Genomic DNA, 13,094 nt, shown 5'->3' with positions numbered 1-13,094 from the left:
TTCATGTATACTGTGATTTTTTTGATGAATGAGAGGGCCAAGATAGCGCAAACTTGTATGAAATAAAAGGAAATGTGAAAGCTTGCACCAGCGAGGCAGTGCTCTGCGGAGCCAGCCCTGGGGGTTCGGCGGTCCTGAGCAAAAAACAAAACGCTCCAGCATAAATCAGGCGCACCGAATCGCGTGGCCCGGGGACGGCTGGGGCCCTAAATGACTGCATGGAGTGTGTTTATGCCTTCAGCTTTGCTCTGGAGCTCCAGCCCAGTGTCACTCTTTTTTCATTTTTGTTTCCTGTCTGATCCTCCTCAGTGAAGGTGCTCCTGTTTGCTCTCTGTTGGTCTTGAAGGCGTGGAAGCCATTTTGAACAGGCGCGCGCGCGGATACGGGTCTCACCCCCTCCCCCCCAACCCCCCGCTGTAACTTTCGACACGAGCCTGGCGCAGGCGGCGAGGGAGCACTACAAAGAAACGTCCCACAGAAAATCGGAGAGGGTTTGTTGACGTGCCGTTGGAGAGCAAAACAGTGAAGCGAAATGTGAAAATTCTAAGCTTGCAAATTTCCCCCAAAAAGGCTCACACACACGGTCATTCACAGACCGGTCAGTCAGTCACATGACAGAGAGATGATTGGACTGGACCGGCCCGTTGAGCAGGGATCTCGCAGCTTGTCCTGGTCAGTATCCAGGATGACGACAAAGCATCGCTTGCGCGTGTGCGTCGTGTCATGAGTGTGTTTCAATTTTGGACTTCACTGGTCTTGTGCCCACGGTCTCCCCTTTGTCTTCCAGGAAGACTATAGTTTGGAATTATAGCTCTCTTATTCCCAGTAATAATCCGGCTGCGTGGGGCCTCTAGTGGGGCAGTCCGTAGAGCGCTATCCACATGCTCGATGCGAGCCGCGTGCACCTTTGTCGCTCGTCTCTCCCTCTCTCTCCTCCTCCTAATTATTCCTGTCTCTCCACACTGTTCTGTCCGAATAAAGATGAAAAAAGCCCCAAAAAATATTTATTAAAATTTTTTTCTTTTTAAAAAAAAAATAATCCAGCCGCACTGCTGGGATTATCGCTGGGTTAGTCTGATTCTGTCTGTTCTGTGTTTAGCCCTCGCAGAGCCAAATACGCAATTAAGCAGGAAGTGGGGAAGCAATGGCGGCTAATGACGCGATGAAGAGAAACCTGAGGGCGACTGGTCCTGCACTGTGACCCTAGGTAGCAGGGCCACGATAGTGAGGCCAAGAGACTGGTAAATATTCCGGAGGTGAGCGGGGAAGGGGTAGGTGATGGGCAGCGTTCCAGACAGACCTCAGTTTAGGCTCTCATTCTGTGCCTGACGGTGGCTTGAGATCAGTCAGCAATCAGCCGAGGGCCGCCAGGAGTGAGGGGGCAAGGAGAGAAAGAAAAACAGATCTCATAATAATAACAGACTAAAGATCTACTAAAACAATTCACCATGCTGTCATTAGTGAATTGGATGGCTAGCTTACAGTATGCATCTTTTTCAGAGCTGTATTTCTGGGGACTGTAGTATATTCACAAAAAAGCAGTGTATATGCACTCACTGACATAAAAAATCCATAGTCAGATTTAAAAAAAGAAAAAAAAAAAAGCTTTCAAGTACGGAAAACGATGTCTGAATGTTCAAGTGGGAGATTCATCTGAGGAAGCCAAAAGAAGAAAAAAAAAACACAGCATAGAACTGTGCTTCAGGATTTGCCTGCATTTCATCTTCATTTTCAAATACTGAAAATGAAAGTATTGCAGTATCTACTACCACGATAATCTTTGTGTTTTACTTAGATATAAAACAATAACAAATTGTGGTAGCTGTAGAAATGCCAAAAAAAAAAAAAAAACGAATGATTTGGCTGTAAATGAACCTCAGTTTGCTGGTACTGCTGGTCCCCTGACAGGCAGTATTGACAGATCAGAAATATTTCCGGCCAATGGGCTCTCAAATCCCACCCAAAATGGCCGGAACCAAGATCTGGGCAGGCCTGGAAACACCGGTGACAAGAGTGGTATGTATCGGAGAAATCTGCTAATGAGGGAAAGTATTAAACCATCTACTTTTGTCCTGCCATGATCAATTTTATTTTCATATAACTGAAGACGGGATGATTGAAAATGCCTATGGATTTAAATGTTGTTCACGTGTTTGAAAATGTAATTTATCACTCGGTGAGAAAATCGTGAGCCAACCTTCTCCTTTTGTTCTTTTTTTTTGCTCCTACTGCTCAGTTGTGATGTACATGTGACTGTTTTGTAAAAGTCAAATGATATGAGAACTTTATTGACTCAACTATGACTGTTGTTATAAGCTCCATTAAGGCTGGCCGTTCTTACTGTTACTGCTGCTCCTGCTACTGCTGCTACTGCTCTTGCTACTGCTACTACTGCTGCTACTACTACTCTTGCTACTGCTCTTGCTACTGCTACTACTACTCTTGCTACTGCTGCTGCTACTGCTACTACTACTCTTGCTACTGCTACTGCTACTGCTACTACTAATCTTGCTACTGCTACTGCTGCTGCTACTGCTGCAACTACTCTTGCTACTGCTATGCAATTCACTTATGGTTATCTGTTTGTATAAGCACACATCATATAATGAAATATTAATCATGAAAAAAATTGTTTTAAGCCGGTGTACTCAAATGTTTGACTTGCAAGTATATCATAGTATAGCCCAGTGCAGTGCAAGTGATATTTTAGAATCAGGTCAAATTATACAATTTTGCCTGATCACTTCAACAGTCAAAACTAGAATTGTGAAGAAAGGCTTGTGTGTGCGTGTGTGCGTGTGTGCGTGTGTGCGTGCAAAGCGAAGTGGTACGTGCGAAAGCATGTGAACTAAGCGGTACACTGACTATTGTGGTACTCAAAATATTTTCCTAAGGTTGGCAGGTCTGGAGTAGTTTGGTGGAAAGAATAAAAGTGAGCATTAAGGAGACAATAAACCAAAAGTAATTTATTGTGCAGACACATGTTTTAATTTCCCAACATGTTAACAAATGCTTTAAATAAATGGTTCAATACATGTGTGCAGAAGCCTCCACCGAACCAGTGATCAACATAATGAGAGTATTTTCATTACTGTATATCATCATATGTTTTGTATTTCAAGAAAAGAGGTGTAGCCTAGGGCGTGCACCTCTCCATAGAAACATGACATCAAATGACATTTTGATTACTTGTGAATTATTACAAGAGTCGCAGAATTTCACAGAATCTCTAACATCACAATACACAAAAACTCAGATCATTTGAATTATCACTTTAATTATGTCTTTAATGTTTTGGCTCAGCCCATTTAGACAACTGGACTATATCAAGTGGGACCACCTGTTAAAGGTACAGATCATTTTGTTGGTTGAATAGATGCACAGTGTTTTCTTTGCACACCTCTAATACATGGCTTTCAATTTAAGAAAGAAAATGAAATAATGTATGACATTTTGGATTAGTTCAGGCAAAGTGTGTTTGGAAACAGTTCAGTTTAATTGTTAATCAAAGTGAAGAACAAAGTCTGAGTAAATCCCAGCCATTGTCACGAACGGCACTATATCATTAGAAATTTTTGTTTATGGCCTTCGGTTCTTGTATTAAATTATGTATTTTGATTTAATAATGGTTTTTTAGTGGTTTTCCCCTTCAGCTGTGCCTGTTACAGCAAATATGGCTCTCTTTACGCCTTCTCCTACAGTCTCTACTTCACTTACTGCATTTGCCCCAATTATCCCCCCTGCAATCGCACCCACAGTGGCACTTACTCCATCTACAAATCCAGGTCCCAGTGCCAATTGCTTCCCTACCTTTGATGCTAGCATAGTTGCTGTGTGCGCTCCGGCTATTACTATAGCTTCAGTATCACATGATTTATCACATGCTATATCAATTGCAGCTGATCCTGCATCAGTACCCAGCAATGCACCACACAGAGATCCTGCTGTTATGCCTGCTAATAAGATTAGAAACATTTTCATTACGTTCTCTTTTGCCTTTTCTCTTGTTTTTCCCTTTGCCATTTCCTCTTCAGTGGCTTGTTCCACAGCCTGGAACACCTCATTAGTATAGTGCTTCCCTCCGTTCTGCCTCACCATCTGATCAATCGTGTTCATAAGCTTATTGATTTGAGCACCGTTGCTTCTCTCATCATCGGGGCCTTCAGTGGGATTCTTCCAGTATTTGTTATCGATGACATGAAACCGGTGTCCAAACTTTTAGACAAGCGTTTTCAGGCGGTCATTTTCATCCACAAACTGCAGGGCGGTCATGTCATCGTCAAGCTGGTCTCCGTGGGTAAACAGGACAACAGCGTACTTCAGAGCCTCCTCCCCAAACATTTTCAGAATCTCTTCCACTGTTTTCTTCTCCTCCTCTGTGTGTCTCCTCACAGGCAGCACGATGAGAAAAGCGTGAGGTCCAGGAACACACTCTACAATGCATTTGACTATGGCAGGTCAAAGAATAATCCTCAGATCAACTGACCCTAGGAGAAAAGGTTGATATTTAAATCAAATAAACAGAGCTACATTGCACTGTATGAGACACAAACATTTTTGCTTGTTAATCATCTAAATTTCCGCTATGAAATGTAAAATTACAGCTAAAGACAACTCCTGGGCTACTGTTACAGTCAGGATGGAATCTGTGCAATAGTGCACGTGTGGTAAGAATGCAGGTGTGGGTGCACATGTAAAAACAGAACACTTGATATGCTATTTGAGCAATAAATGTATTTCATGCAAGTTGTTTCCTATGCTAGAATCACCGTTAGTTCTTTATCACGTGTTTCACCCATTGCATAACACATCTGTTCAATAGAATTTCAGCCCACATACGTACACTGAACAAAAATAAAAAATAGTTAAAATAAAATTAAAATAAAAAAACAGAGAATAGTTAAAGTATATTTCATGTTTATTTAATCATCAATAATCAGCAATATATCAACATATATATCCACATATATATCAATATATAGTCAAATTCAAATCACTGCTAATACGGAAGCTAGTACATCTACCTCCGCAGTTCTTGGTTTTTTTCTCTTTTTTTCAATGAATTATAATTTATTTGACAAAATGGGAAATCGATGCACAGACAATACAGGCTGTGCTACTCGACTAGTTCAAGAAACATGATCAAAATCGGTCATGGTCACATCGCTAGATAATCAATACAAATTACTGAAGGGCTTTTTATAGGTCCGCTGTCAGACATTAGCATGTTCCTACTTCTGCAGAAGTACTCTTGGTCTACAGCAATAAATGTACATGAGCCTAGAATACCATCTCAAATGGAAAATCATGTCATGGTTCTGTGTTCCTGTCTGGGTTTCCCTTGTTGGGCCGCCAGATGGCGGCACTTCTGTTTTGTGTCCCGCGTGTACCATGTTTATTTGTATTATTGTTTTCAATTGTTCAACTATTGGTTTTTGGTTGTCTCGTTTTCCCTGCCCTCTCTGTGGCCTGATTGTTCATGGTGCCCTCCTGTGTCTCGTCAGTGTCTTGTCTATTTAAGTTCCCGTCTCCCGGACTCAGGTGCTGGATCCTTGGTTGTTGGTGGTTGGTTTGTTCATGCCTCTTCTCATGTTCCTGACCCATATGTTCCTGCCCAGGTTCTGTTTCCCACGTGTTTTTGGACTTTTGGACGGTTCTAGAGTTACTCTATTAATCAGCCAGTGGCACCTCAGCCTCCAAGACCTTGGAATGACTGAATGGTGACATGGCATATGGTAGTGAGCGCTCTCTAAGCCTTGAAGGTTTTAGGGTTAAACTGCAGTGTAGCCAGCTGGCAAGCCAATCAGTTTGCTCTATACAAGCGGTGAAGGTTGCTTTATGGTAAATCACGTGGACTTAACAGAAACGGAATAAATAAACTCTGAGGTAAAACTACGTAATTAAAGGGATGGGGACAGATCTGTAATATCCTCATGTATACTCTCTTCGTGTCCTAGTTATTCTACCAGAAAAAAATGCATATTTTGCTTAACTCTTTCTCCCTTTTCACCTGCGTGTACTACTCTCTAATAAAGCTAACACACAGCAGAGAGCTGTGGCATTATTTGATGGGCACATGTGTGCCACCAGAATTTCATATCAAAATTTAGGAAATGTGAAGAATTATTAATGGTATATGCAATATGTACACAAAAATGCAACTAATTTTTATTTCACAAAATTCACGAGCTAGCATCAAAATTATTATAAAATATGTTTTGAACACATAATCTACACCAAAAAACAAATTTTCTTCACTCAAAATCACATTTTGAGTATAATCAATTCTAAAAAGTGTCAATATCTTAAAAGATTTAACATTATGTTCAATGCTGAAATACGTGCGTTAGCTGGCATGAATTATAACTGAAAACTAATATTAGTTTGGGTTGAATGTGCTTTACCTATTCCCAGAGAACTCGTCCATTGGAAGCTTTGCAAAAGAGAGAGAGAGACGGTCTGTGCCTATGGCAGCGGTAGCGTCTGACTGTGGCTTGCATCAGCAAGTTTGCTGTTTACATTCTAAACATGTTAATCAATGGGAAATTATCCTGTGTGAAATCGTAAACATCTGAAAAAAATATCTGTGCTATTTGCAAAAGAGCACATGCAACTAGGTGAACTACTAGCAAAACTTGGTAGTCTAGGTGGTCGTGCTGAAAAGCTGTTGGATGAGTGGCGTGCAGAAGGTTGATGTGGTATAAGAAGAAATAAGAAGAACGCTGAACTCCCTTTTTTAGTGAACTTTGTCTAGGTCCCCACCGTTGATCAAACTTCCACTATAAACATGAAAATGAAGCTTATAATTGAGATCCTCTTTTTCAAGCACTTCAAATACTGTCACAGTTTTTTTTCTTCGATCCGCCATAATTACAAATACATTTCATAGCACGATGGCAAGTTGTTTGGAGAACTAGCTGGCTTTTCCGCTGCGCACATTCCCTCACTATCAACGCAAGCTTTGTGACACAGAGCCCCCCCGGCAATACGCAGTTAGGCTACTTGGGAATGGCTGGACCCATCGACACCAATAAGGGGTGTCTAATGTTTGTTTGGTTGGCTTAAATCCTCCCGTAAAGTCGCACGTACAGGCGAAGCTTAGTTAGCTGGGCCGCTCGGTTAAGGCTAGTTTGCCTTGAATGGTGTTTCTCTCCCCCTTGTGCTGGTGGCGTGTGTTGCATTTAGAGTGTTTGTTTTTTCAAAGCGGTGAAAACTGTTAAAATTTCATAATGGCGCAGGAAATTACAAAAGTCGAGAGTGAGAAGGTTAAAAATTTTATTCAAGAACCTTCAGATACAGAGTTAAAACAACTGGTAGTTTTTTGGGGTGGTACTCTCACATCTACACAAAAGAAAGAGGAGTTCAGGAACAGACTTCGTTGAAAAAAATGAAATATGATTTCGCAATGAAAAAACTAGAATTAAAAATGAAACAAGAAGAAAGAGAACTAGAATTAAAAATGAGAGCGAAAGAAAAAGAGAGAAATGGAAATTAAACAAGGAGAAAAAGAAACTGAATTGGAGAAACTGAGGCTTGAAGAAGTCCGCATACAAGCTAATCTGACCTTAGAACGTGACCGATCACAAGCATTGAAACAACTAAAAGTGCAACATAACATCTCCACTGCTTATCACCCACAGAGTCAGGGAACTTTAGAGCGATTTCACTCAACCTTGAAATCTCTCTTGCGCTCTTATTGTACCGAATTGGGAGCAGATTGGGAAGAAGGTCTTCCTTTGCTTCTGTTAGCCATAAGAGAAGTTGCGCAAGAAAGTCTAGGGTTCAGTCCTAACGAACTGGTTTTCGGACATGAGGTTTGGGGTCCTACAGCTGTGTTAGCCGATGAATGGAAAACAGCAAAACCTCCTGAAAATATTTGAAATTATTACAGTGGCGATACCGACTGTATCACGCCTGTGCTGTGGCCCAAAAGGCGCTAGGAGAGGCACAAACAAAAATGAAACGTTTGTTTAATCGCAAGGCCAAGCTTCGCAGTTTTAACCCTGGGGATTACGTACTGGCGTTATTACGTATGCCTAATAATCCCTTTCACGCCAAATTTGTGGGTCCTTATAAAGTAGAAAAATGTGTTTCTGATTTGAATTATTTAATTTCTGCGCCTGACCGTAGGAAAAAAGTACAATTGTGTCATATTTCTCCTTAAACCTTACCATTCGGTGGAATTATTTGAGCCTGCACAGTCTTCCAAGCCTGCCCTTCCGGTTCAGTCTGTTCTGTTGTCCCAGATTGCAGAGGGCCGTGACTTAACCAGTCTTGATATGTCCCCGACCAGTGATGAAGGGGAAGACATTGTGGCAGAAGGTGTTTTCGGAGGAAAGTTAAAAAATTCTGAGTACCTGCAGTCTTTGGAGGATTATTTTAGATACATGCCAAATGAACAGCGTGCTGACCTGGACCACCTGGTTCAAAAATACCTTTGTTTATTTCCTGATGGCCCTAGTGGTACGAATGCTTTAACTCATGATATTGATGTGGGCTCCGCAATTCCCATAAAACAGCGTTTTTATAGAGTCCCGTTACCCAAGCAACGGTACTTGGTCGCGGAGGTAGATTATATGATTAAAAACGGTATTGCTAAACCTTCGTTTTCTGAGTGGTCTTCTCCCTGTATTTTGGTAGGAAAACCTGACGGGACATATCGTTTTTGTAGCGACTTCCGTAAAGTGAACGCTGTCACTAAAACCGTTTTCCTTTACCAAGAATGGAAGATTGTGTAGATCAGGTCGGGTCAGCTAAATTTGTCTCTAAAATAGATCTGCTCAAGGGATTTTGGCAAGTGCCTCTTACGCCGCGTGCTCAGGAGATCTCCTCCTTTATTACCCATAATGGGTTATTTTCCTATTCGGTAATGCCATTCGGTTTAAAAAATGCGCCTAGCACGTTCCAACGGCTAATGAATCGGGTGTTGCAGGGCTTGGAAGGCTGTGCGGCCTATATGGATGATGTGGTGGTATGTTCCGACACCTGGCCACAACACATGACAAGGTTGGAGGCCTTGTTTGACCGCCTGGCACAGGCCTTGTTAACCATCAACTTAGCAAAGTGCGAATTTGCTAAAGGGATGGTGACTTACCTGGGTAAGGTCGTGGGGCAAGGGGAAGTTTGGCCGGTATCAAGTAAGGTTGCTGCAATACAAACTTCCCTGTACCGTCTTCAAAAAAAGAGCTAATGCGTTTCCTGGGGATGATCGAGTACTGTTGGGGGTTTTGTGAGAATTTTTCCACAGTGGTAGCTCCGCTCACAAACTTATTGCTGGCAAAGTTTCCTTCCACTGGACGGACCAATGTGAAATGGCTTTTAAATCGGCAAAAGCCTTGCTTTGCAGTGCGCCAGTACTTGCTGCTCCTCGTTTCGATCGTCCATTTGTGTTACAAGTGGATGCTAGTCTGGTAGGTGCTGGTGCTGCTTTGCTACAAGCAGACGATGTGGGCGTAGAGCATCTGGTTGGTTATTTCTCACGAAAATTCACCCCTTGTCAAACCCGGTACTCGGTCATAGAACAGGAAACCTTAGCTCTCATATTAGCGCTCCGCCACTTTGAAGTGTATGTCGGCTCGGTGCCAGGACTGTTATTGGTGCATACAGACCACAATCCCCTTACATATTTACGTTCTATGGTTAATCACAATCGCCGTTTAATGCGATGGTCCTTATTTCTTCAACCCTTCGACCTAGAAGTTAAACATATTAAAGGAAAAGAAAACCTAATTGTAGATGCTCTTAGCCGTGCACCTGTATAGTGGGCCTATAGCTCGTTTTGCCTCTCCGCCTGTTGTCTTTTCTCTCTGTGTCTCTGTATGTGTCTTGTCGTCTTTATCCTGTGGGGGCGGGCACCACAGGGTGGAAGAAAGCCGGAGCTAAAGGAGGTGCTGAACAGAAGGCGACATGATGAGTGAGGCGGTATGATGGGCCTGATGGTGAAGGGAACAGTTAATAAAACTTGTTGTTGTGTAAAAAAATGAATTGTATGAATTGTGTAAAATATGATTTGGCCGTGCCGCCACCTATTGGTGACGTCTTTTGGGGGGAGCGTGTCATGCCTGGCGCCCGCCCTGTGTTTTTTCACTTATATTCATTTGAGTAGGTAATCTATGGACGCCATTCGTGGAAGCCAGCGAGTACCTTTAATTGCTTCCATCTGGGAGGCGAGGCCGCTGATTGCTTAACCGTGGTCAGCTGGGATCATGCTTTTTAAAAAGGCTGCGAGTTCTACCAGCGGGAGCTCTCTCTTCTCATTTTCACCAGCTTGCCTTTTTGACTCACCTGCATAGTAGCTTGCTAGCTTGTCAATTTGCCAACTCACTGCGCTGCACATTTTGGCATTTCCAGCCAGTTCTTTGTTGCAAACTTTTTGTTTTTGTGTAATAAATTCTTGTTATTCCTTCACTCGGTTGTCGCGTGATTTCATGTGTCGGACCTACGAGCCGGTTCGTCACATGAGTCATTTAAAAGGTTCCAGGCTTGTTTAGTTTGTTCTGAAACTCAATTGACTTAAAAGTAAACCAGTAAATCAGTGTTCAGATAAGCAGATGTCTACTATAAATACAGTAATTGTCACAGATGTGACATATATGCAAATTATATTATTAGAGTATCAAACGCCAACGCATAAGACTTTGATTGGTGTTTTTCATCCGGAGTCATCAGTGTGAACCGCCACCAGATCGGGAGCACACCCAACGTACAGTTCAAAGTGCTGCAGAGCGAGGATGAGGGTGAGTGCCTCCTTTTCAATAGTAGGTTAAACCTGTTGATGTTTATTAAATTTACTAGAGAAATAACAACGGGATGATCTATGCCTTGAACGTCTTCTTGAAGAAGGACTGCATCAGCACCTGCATCACTTGCTTTCACATCAATTTTGAAAGGTACAGCAAAATTGGGAGCAGACAAAACCAAAGAGGGAACAAGGAGAGTTTTCATTCCAGCGAAAGCCAGCTGACAGAAGACCACATAAAGCTGATCTTATGACTAATAGGTTAGTTAAGGGAGAAGTGACGGCTGAGAAATTTTTACAAAGACCTCTGTAGTACTCAACCATTCCCAGGAACCAACATAATTCACATTGTGTTGTCGGGACAGGGAACTGACTGATGGTCTCGATTTTAGAACCCAGCAGCCGAACTTGTCCTCGCCCAAAAACCTTTTCTGAGGTAGGTGACTGAACTCACACATGGCCAGATTCAGTGTCAACTTAGGACTGGCCAAACATTTAATAAGAGTCCAAACTTGACCCAGTGTGCTAGTCCCACAAAGTAGAGTGGATGACTAAATCATCTAAATAAGCCCCACAGTCTGAGAACCCCAAAATAACTAGTATGTTTTTATTTCCCAACATGTTAACAGATACATTTATTAAATGGTTGAAGACATGTGTACAGAAGCCTCCACTGAAGGATGATCAAAACAGCGAGAGAATATTCATTACTGTATCATATATATATTTGTCTCTAGAAAAGTGATGTTACCTAGGGCTTTCACCTCAGAACAGAAACATGAAATCAGATGGCATTTTTATTACTCATGAATTATTACAAGAAGAGTCGTAGAATTTCACTGAACATCTAACGTCACAATACACAAAAAGTCATTTTAATTATCACTTTAATTATGTCTTTTTTTGTGTTTTAGCTCAGCAACAGACAATGTGCATTTAGACAATCAAATACAACTGGATTATATCAACTGGGACCACCTGTGTGATAACTTATAGATACAGATCATTTTGTTGGCTGAACAGATGCACATAGTGTTTCCTCTGCACATCCCTTATGTATGGCTTTCAATTTAAGAAAAATGAAATAATGGAAGACATTTAGGATTAGTTTTAGCTGAACTGGCCAAAGTGTGTTTGGAAAAAATTCTTTCTTTTAATTGTTAGTCAAAGTTATCAACAACATTTGATAAAATCCTATATATCATTAGAAATGTTAATTTTTGTCTGCCTTTGGTATTTTCATTAACCCTTTGGTGTCGAGAGCTTCACCAGTATCTTTTTTATTGGTCCCAATATAAGCTATAACTATCTGACCTACAGCAGATTTAGTTCTCCCTACGGCTTCTTTTACATTCTGTGCTTCACTTGCTTCCCTACCCCCTGCCATCGCCCCTGCAATCGCATACCCACAGGCCCTTGATGCAAATCCGTTTCCCATTGTCAGTTGTCTGGTTGCTGCAAATCCCTTTCCCATTGTCAGTGATCTGGTTTCTGCTGTACCTTCAGCAGCAAGTTTAACTGCAGCTGATGGTACAAGACCCACAAATGCACCATACAGAAACCCTACTGTTATGCTTACTGTCTTGATTAAAAACATATCCATTACATTCTGTTTTGCCTTTTCTCTGGTATTTCCCTTTGCCATGTCCTCTTCAATGGCATTTTCAATATCCTGGAGCATCTCATTAGTATAGTGCTTGCCTTCGTTCTGTTCCACCATCTGATCAATCGTGTTCATAAGCTTTTTGATTTGAACAGCGTTGCTTCTCTCATCATCGGGGCCTTCAGTGGGATTCTTCCAGTATTTGTTATCGATGACATGAAACCGGTGTCCACACTTTTGGACAAGTGTTTTCAGGCGGTCATTTTCATCCACAAACTGCTGGATGGTCACGTCGTCGTCAAGCTGGTCTCCGTGGGTAAACAGGACAACAGCGTACTTCAGAGCCTCCTCCCCAAACGTTTTCAGAATTTCTTCCACTGTTACCTTCTCCTCTGCTGTTTGCCTCCCCACAGCTAGCACTATAAGAAAAGCGTGAGGTCCAGGGGCACACTCTACGAGGCATTTGACTATGGCAGGTTTTAGCTCTTCATTAGTGCACTCAGTAGAAAAATACCCTGGTGTGTCAACCACAGTGATTTTCCTCCCATCAACAGTGTTGGTTGCAGCCTCACATATAGCTGTATTTGAGTTTGCACGACATGACGATTTGAGCAGCTTCTTTCTGAGAATGCTGTTGCCTGTGCTGCTCTTCCCAGCTCCTGTCTTACCCAACAGAACAATCCTCAGATCAGCTGACCCTAGGAAAGATGACATTACAATAAGAAAATGTCGTATTTATAGAATACACAGGAG

At 42.0% G+C, this 13,094-nt stretch overlaps 1 protein-coding gene across 1 annotated transcript; it reads right to left on the bottom strand.

Annotated features, from left to right (window-relative positions):
• Positions 1–4,218: 4,218 nt before the first annotated feature.
• On the bottom strand, positions 4,219–13,094 carry LOC118214419 (GTPase IMAP family member 9-like). Its single transcript, XM_035394343.1, has 2 exons — positions 12,239–13,094; positions 4,219–4,448 (listed from the first exon to the last, which is right to left on the bottom strand). Exons 1-2 carry the CDS (start codon positions 13,053–13,055, stop codon positions 4,219–4,221), a joined length of 1,047 nt encoding a protein of 348 aa, XP_035250234.1. The 5' UTR covers positions 13,056–13,094.

This window comes from Anguilla anguilla, chromosome 15 (assembly GCF_013347855.1).
Source record: "Anguilla anguilla isolate fAngAng1 chromosome 15, fAngAng1.pri, whole genome shotgun sequence".
In the NCBI taxonomy this organism is placed as follows: Eukaryota; Metazoa; Chordata; class Actinopteri; order Anguilliformes; family Anguillidae; genus Anguilla; species Anguilla anguilla.
Note: the sequence above shows the minus strand (reverse complement) of the source record. Positions and strands in the feature narration are given on the sequence as shown.